Consider the following 6939-nt stretch of genomic DNA (forward strand, 5'->3'; position numbering starts at 1 on the left):
CAAATTTATATTTTGCTGAGATATATATATATATATATATATATATATATATATATATATATATATATATATATATATATATATATATATATATATATATATATTCTTTTTAAAAGTTTAGTTGTTCTATCAATAGATAGAATAGTTTTCAGGAAGCAAACCAAATAGGATTCTGTGGGTTTTGCAACTAGTCTGTCAATCACGTCAGAAAGGATGTGCATCCTTTCATTTGTATATGATGTCATATATGTTTTTCCATAAGGAAGCTCTGGGGTACAGCAGCTTTTTAGAGATATACTAAGATAATTTTTTTCTTTATTATGAATTGCTCTTCTTTTTTTTAACATGGATTTTTACAGATATCTACATTATCTATTTTCAAATTATCTATAAGGGTCTAATAATGTGACAGATCTATCAGACATGTTTATATCCTGAAAGTTTCTAATATATTTTCTAAGAGAGTTCTCAACCATTTGCTTATAATTAGTTGTATGTTTTAATATTTATCTGGAGAGGGGGAACGGTTATACTGTGCTATTAGTAAAATTCCTTGGCTTCTGAAATATTTGAATCTTATGTCTATCAATAAAAAGCCTTTCACTTTTTTGTTTCCCCAAAAATGATTATACCATTAATCATATGAGAAATACACCAAAGACATGATTCAAATTGGTTCGATTTCATTTAATAACTTGGATTCTAGAAACTTCCTCTGACATTTCAGGATGGAATTAATTTTCTATTTTTACTATTGGCTTTATATTAAAATGTTCCCATTATTTTTTTATCTTCACATTTTTGCTATATTCTGATAGTCCATCAGGTCCATATTTTAGCATCTTTTTGAAACAAAGATGCAATTTTAAAAAGTTTTAATTACATGAGATGTTAATTAATTTAAATAATCTTTAAATAAAAATTTAGTTATCAGATGGGGTAGATATATGTAGTATTATCGGATGACAAATATGTATAATGGCTCCCACTGTTATTTGCAGACACAAATGTTTTAAAATTGAAGCTGTTCCTCCTTTTTATTCTCAATAACCTTCTTAATATTTTTTTAAATATAAGAAGACAAATTATTTAAAGGAGAATCAGTTGTTCCCCACATGAATTGTCTGATGTATAATGTTTAGATTACATATTTTAAAAATCATTAATACACATTCCTGTGTGATCTATTTTTTCCAAATTTTGAAAAGCAAAAGAGCAAAAGAAAAAAGAAAAAAATACCACTACCACTTTCATCATCATAATTTACCTTATGATGTCATCTGCTACTTACTCATGACTCTAGAATTTTTTTGGATTTTGGTTTAGGGAAACTCTTTTTGAAATATGCAAATGAAACACTACAGAGAAATTGAGAATAGAGCTTTAAACTCCACCCACAGTCAGGTAAAGAAAATTTCCTGTAAAGCCTTTCATATACAGTATATATAAAGGACTAAGACAGATAGATAGAACTACACATCACTGCAAGTCAGAACAAATAGGTCTCTAAGGTAAGTATTAGAATTAATGACTTAAATTATTATAAAATATACAGAAATTATATTTTTTACTACTGATATCATTAATCATAAACGGAGTGACTGAGTTTTGAGAGACAAATAAATAGTAATTTAAATGTATTTTTTTAGCAAAAAGAATAAATCAAGAAAAGAAGAAATTTATATTCATATTAACTAGACAAAATATGCAAGTCACTGTATCAAGGTGGAAGTGATATCCTAACCTAACCTGATGGGGGATCAAGGATGTATAGAAATAAATGTATAGTATTTTTAAAGTACAAACAAAGCATGCTGACATTAAATACTGCTCTTGAATTAACAGAATGGGGAAATTTATGAATTTCCATAAGTTAAAAAAATAGAAAATAAATTTTATTTAGAATACACTGTAATTCTATCTACATATATCTACCTTCAAATTCCATTGAATTTAATGGATCAATTTATATGAATGCACTGTAAACGCAGTAGAGAACATCCCTAATTTTTCAAAGTACCATTTTGGGTATATTTTATACAGTTCCTTCTAAGATTTTGTTGTTGTTTAGAGTTGTTAAAAATTATACTTCCAGGTTAGCAGCCCATTGAACAACTTGTGTCTTTTTTACAGCATCATTTTCAATTGTCAAACAAGGATGGATATCAGGCCATTCGTCTGTCTTCTTCTTTCATTTCTTTTTGTTGAGCCCCTGACCCCAGAAGGCAGAAGTCTCAGCTTTGGCCAATGTGAAGTGAATGGGGTATCTTTCCGGGAATTAAGAGACCATTTTGGTGCAATTAAAGATGATGTTGTAAGTATCATTCTAATTTAGTATTTTGTTGATGTAATTTTCTGTTGTATTTTTGTTATTCTAATCAATGAAAAAAAAATGATGGGAAAAAACTACAGTAGCACTATTGTTTAACTGAAGTGAAGGATATTCAAACTTTTTGAAGTTGAAGTTGAAGGCCACATTGCTTAAGTAGAATATAGTTGGCACTAGAATTAGTGTTTCCTGGAGAAGTAAATCCAAGAGGTGGATGTGAACATTCTTCTTCACTTTTCCAAATTCATCATTCATTAATTCATTTTCTACTTTTCTTATACATCAACTACACATGCATAATATCTATCCATAGTATGTATAAACAGCCAATGGTTTTCTTTTCTTTGATTTTTGTCTATCACAAAGCTAAACCTATCCATTCATACACAAATAAACCCTATATTCCCATATCTTCTCTCTAATATCTCTGGTGTCCCTCAGCCTCTCACTACCATTTAGAAGTTCCTGCTTGACTAAATTCCTAAATTCAGCCTCTGATATTAGCAAGGAAAATAATATCTAATAGAGGAAAGTCTTCTTTTTTGATAAATTTGAACCTGCAGACGGTGTTTTGACTATATTTTCAACCAATCATCTTTGAGTCATTTTCTTTTCAATTGCAATGTACTTTCTACCAGTCCTTTATTACATCAAAGCACCGAATAAAGGCTAAGGAACATTGCTATCCTGACCTTATGTGACCCTCACTTTAACTTTTTTGATTACTACAGTTAACGAAACAAGCGGTTTGTTATAATAATCCAATTAAGCACTTTTTCAAGTTCAGTTATTTCTTCAGTGATTTATTTTTCCCCTCAACCTAGTTTATTGACTAATATTATTGGTCAGAAAAGAAGTGGGATACTTAAAGAGGCTGAAACATAGACAGTAGGATTTTGGATCTTTCTCTATAAGAATCTTCATTAACCTGGGCATTTTAGAGTTCACCTCTCATCATATCATATCAGAAAATCCATTGACCATGTTTGTTTAGAAATTCCAGAATTTACAATGTTTAGGACATACTTTGGGAAAGGCTACCTTATTGTCTTCTGATAAAAACTACTTATAATTCAAGAATGGAATACTTTGCAAGGATACTTGCAAGGATATAAACTAGACATAAAATAAAGTACCTATACAATGTATGAGGTATCATCGCTTAAATCAATGCTACTAATCAATCACCTATTAAATGCTTCTTTTGTTGTCATTTTTTTACTACTATTCAATGCCTCCTGAAATGTAGTACTTTTTATGGTAGTAAAACTTCTGTAATAAAACAATCAGCTTCTATTATAACATTAAAATGAGTTGGCATGAATTTTAATGAATTATCTTGATTTTCTTTACTATCCCCTCCCTCTCCACCTTTATTGCTATCTCTATCATATTACAAAGAACTACAGAATAAGGCTCTATAAATCATGAACTGAGGGTATCTCAAAGTGAGAACCCTACTGACTGGAGATAAAAAATGCCAGGTCAATCCAAAGCATTATAAGTATCAAATATTTTAGCTCACATGTCAAGCAAAGATCTTAAAATTGACCATAGTAGAAACTAAGAGGGAACAATGTGAGGATTTATGGTTCATTTTCCCCCCAAAATAAAAAGGCTTGCATTTCATACTTCTGTTTCCATTCATACTGATTTACTTTCTAAATGAATTTTTAATTTCTTCATCTAATTTATATTCTTTCAATTGCAGCAATCCCAAGATAAGAGAACAGATTTTAAATTGCTGAAGGAAAATATCCTACTGAATGTCTCGGTAAGAATATCTTTTTTAGAATGCAAGAGTGCTCTTGATTGTTTTCATGAAAGTCAAGAATACACGGCAAGGCAAGCTATGTACAGAAGGAGATTTAGTTTAGTTCATATTATATATGAAATTTATGTATATTTCCCCATAGGTAAACAATCTAGTAGCAGTCACTTAGTTTGTACAAGTACAGAAGGTGCCTGGCTAATGGCATTTGTCTCATTTAGCTATCCTTTTATTTCAGATAATTTCATACATCTACATTCAATAGACATTTGTCCAGATATGTCTTTCATTTCTTCAGTTTTAGTATGCATTATCAGTAAGAATAGGTACTCCTGTTTAGCAATAACATTCCTCCATAAGTAGCTCTAGAGCTTGTTATGTTATAGTATAAACTGTCCTTTTATGTGACATATTAAAGATTAAAAGATAAAATAAAAAATGGTATAAATTTACATATTCTATTGCATAGAATGTCAGCTCAATAGCTGCTATAGAATCTATACTAATTCATAGATTCTATACTGGCTTCCCAAACAGCAAATATAGTTGATATAGATATATAGGTAGATTAATGAAAGTGGTTGGTGGCCTCAATTCATAACTCAATACCCTTATGCAAGTTATAATGTAAACTGTTGGACTTCACACAATTGAATAAACTGAAGGTTTATAAAGAATTCTACCTTTGTTAATGGATACAGCTTAGCAAAAAGGCACCAGTGGTTAGTGCTGTACATTACCATGGGAGTTTGGATCAGCAAAGGGCCTAAATTTTGTTGTGAACTTACCCTTAGGGGAAAAAGTTATATGGCTCTAATGGAACTCTAATTGCTTTTATTCTTGCTTTAGACTTCAGAGACTTGCTGCTTACTCCGCCATCTGCTGAGGTTTTATGTTGAAAATATATTCAAGAACTACAATGCAACAAGTAACACACTTAGAAGGAAAAGCAGCATTTTAGCTAATGCTTTCCTCAGCATTAAGACAACGCTGAAACAATGTGTAAGTATGACATACAACTCTGGTTTTCTGTGCTATTGAGAGCCATGCAAAAGATTTATACAAATACATATTTAATCGTTATACAAATACATATACACATACACATACATATACACAGACACAGACACAGACATACACAGAACAGACACAGACATAGACATAGACATACATACATACACATACATACATACATACATACACATACATACATTTACATACTGTACATATAGTTTTCGCTAATCGTTGTTTCTTTTCTCTTTATATTTTTCTAAAACCAGCATGATCAAAACAAATGTTCCTGTGGGCAAGAATCACATAAGAGATACAAGTTATTACTGGAGGAATATGCCAAGGTAAAGGGAGTGGGGGTTGGTTTTTCCTTTCCTTAAAGATCCTGTTACTATTTTAGAAAAAGACATGGATAGCAAGATTAAGGAATTTCAGCTCACTGTTCTATGTGCATTCAATTCTGCTTACTCAGAATTTGAGCTCTTTCAGATGGATCTCTGATTCATCTGGATTGCAGATGGTTGTACAAAAGAAAAGAATCTAGATGATTTATAGTAAATCAGCAAGGAATTCCGGCTTTGATATTTAAACAACAGAAACCATAAAATGTCCTTCCCAAAATCAACTAATAAACTACCCCCCGCCAAAAATACTAAACAGAACAAAAGATAGACTCCATCCAAATAAAAAATAACAACATGAAAAAGAATATTAGATCTGTGTGTATGTGTGTGTATAGGTAGTCCTTGACTTATGTCTAGTTTTTTTTAAAAAACTACTGTTTAGAGATATGAATGGATGCCTTACAGCCTGTAAAGTGCTTCTGGCTCTCGCAAATGTCGCCTCCCCTTCCTCCCAAGGTCACAGGACCATTTAGGGTGCTTGGCAACCAACTTTCATTTATTACTGATTCCAATGTTCCATGTTGACATGACCATGATTTGTGACATCTTTTGCTGGTTTTAGACCCCCCAAAAAATGTTCATTTGGAATAATGAGTTAGCTTATGACCATGGTGATTTGCTTAACAATCACTGTGAAAAAATGTAGGAAAAATGAGTCCAGCCTCAACTTACAATTTCAATGACTTACAACTGCATTTCTGATTTCAATTGTGGTTGTGTAATGAATAGAAATGACTGGTTTAAACAAATTACCTCATAAGTGATTGAGTACTTTTTAATTTTTTACAGTCCCACTGAATTTATGAATGTTAAAAAAAGAAATGAGAAAAAAAACATTAAGTCCCGGCAACCCTTGTCCTTCTTTTGTTTGTATGTACACTAAGCAAAAGTAAGTTTCTTGCTGCATCATTAATCCTCATTTGAACATTTCCTCCCTGCAGCTTGATAAGAATGCAGCAACAACCAAAGCTCTGGGGGAAATGGACCTTCTCTTTGCCTGGATGGAACGCTTCTAAACCTGACCACAGAGAAAGAGAAAGAGAGAGTCTTCAAACTTTCATTATAGAAAAATATTTCATTTCAATAATTTAAAATATTTATATTTATTTATATTTATTTATTTTGCATTATTTTATAATAAAGATGTCCAAATCCTTTGCTGAAGAAGCACTTAGGCTAGAAGGTCAAGGTTAGTTTGTCAGATTTATGGTAAACAAGAACCCGATACTTGGCTATATAGTATTTCCTATTCAGGGACTCTTGGAAATGCATTTGTTTTTGACATGTCCAGAGAGAGCATGAGTCATGAGCTCAGCTGTTTGCTGAAAGCAATAATTGGATATTTCAGAGGTTTCTGCAATTCTGAACAATTTTGTACTTGCTTTATTGCTTGAAATTCAGTAACTTTAAAATTTCATAAAGCG

The 6939-nt window shown here is 31.2% G+C and overlaps 1 protein-coding gene across 1 annotated transcript; it reads left to right on the forward strand.

Annotated features, from left to right (window-relative positions):
- Window positions 1–2158: 2158 nt before the first annotated feature.
- Window positions 2159–6531, forward strand: LOC139314228 (interleukin-20-like). The gene is made up of 5 exons (XM_070939798.1): window positions 2159–2314; window positions 4041–4103; window positions 4950–5102; window positions 5381–5455; window positions 6457–6531. Exons 1-5 carry the CDS (start codon window positions 2159–2161, stop codon window positions 6529–6531), a joined length of 522 nt encoding a protein of 173 aa, XP_070795899.1.
- Window positions 6532–6939: the final 408 nt, after the last annotated feature.

This window comes from Pituophis catenifer, unplaced genomic scaffold (genome assembly GCF_029215685.1).
Source record: "Pituophis catenifer annectens isolate HBS135680 unplaced genomic scaffold, rPitCat1.0.hap2 SCAF_3, whole genome shotgun sequence".
NCBI classification, from domain to species: domain Eukaryota; kingdom Metazoa; phylum Chordata; class Lepidosauria; order Squamata; family Colubridae; genus Pituophis; species Pituophis catenifer.

Bases quoted from the DNA above. Each gene is read 5' to 3' on its own strand.
- LOC139314228 (XM_070939798.1), top strand. From the start codon at position 2,159: ATGGATATCAGGCCATTCGTCTGTCTTCTTCTTTCATTTCTTTTTGTT. The intron at 5,103-5,380 runs GTAAGTATGACA...TTCTAAAACCAG, and splicing joins AGACAACGCTGAAACAATGT to CATGATCAAAACAAATGTTC. The intron at 5,456-6,456 runs GTAAAGGGAGTG...TCCTCCCTGCAG, and splicing joins TACTGGAGGAATATGCCAAG to CTTGATAAGAATGCAGCAAC.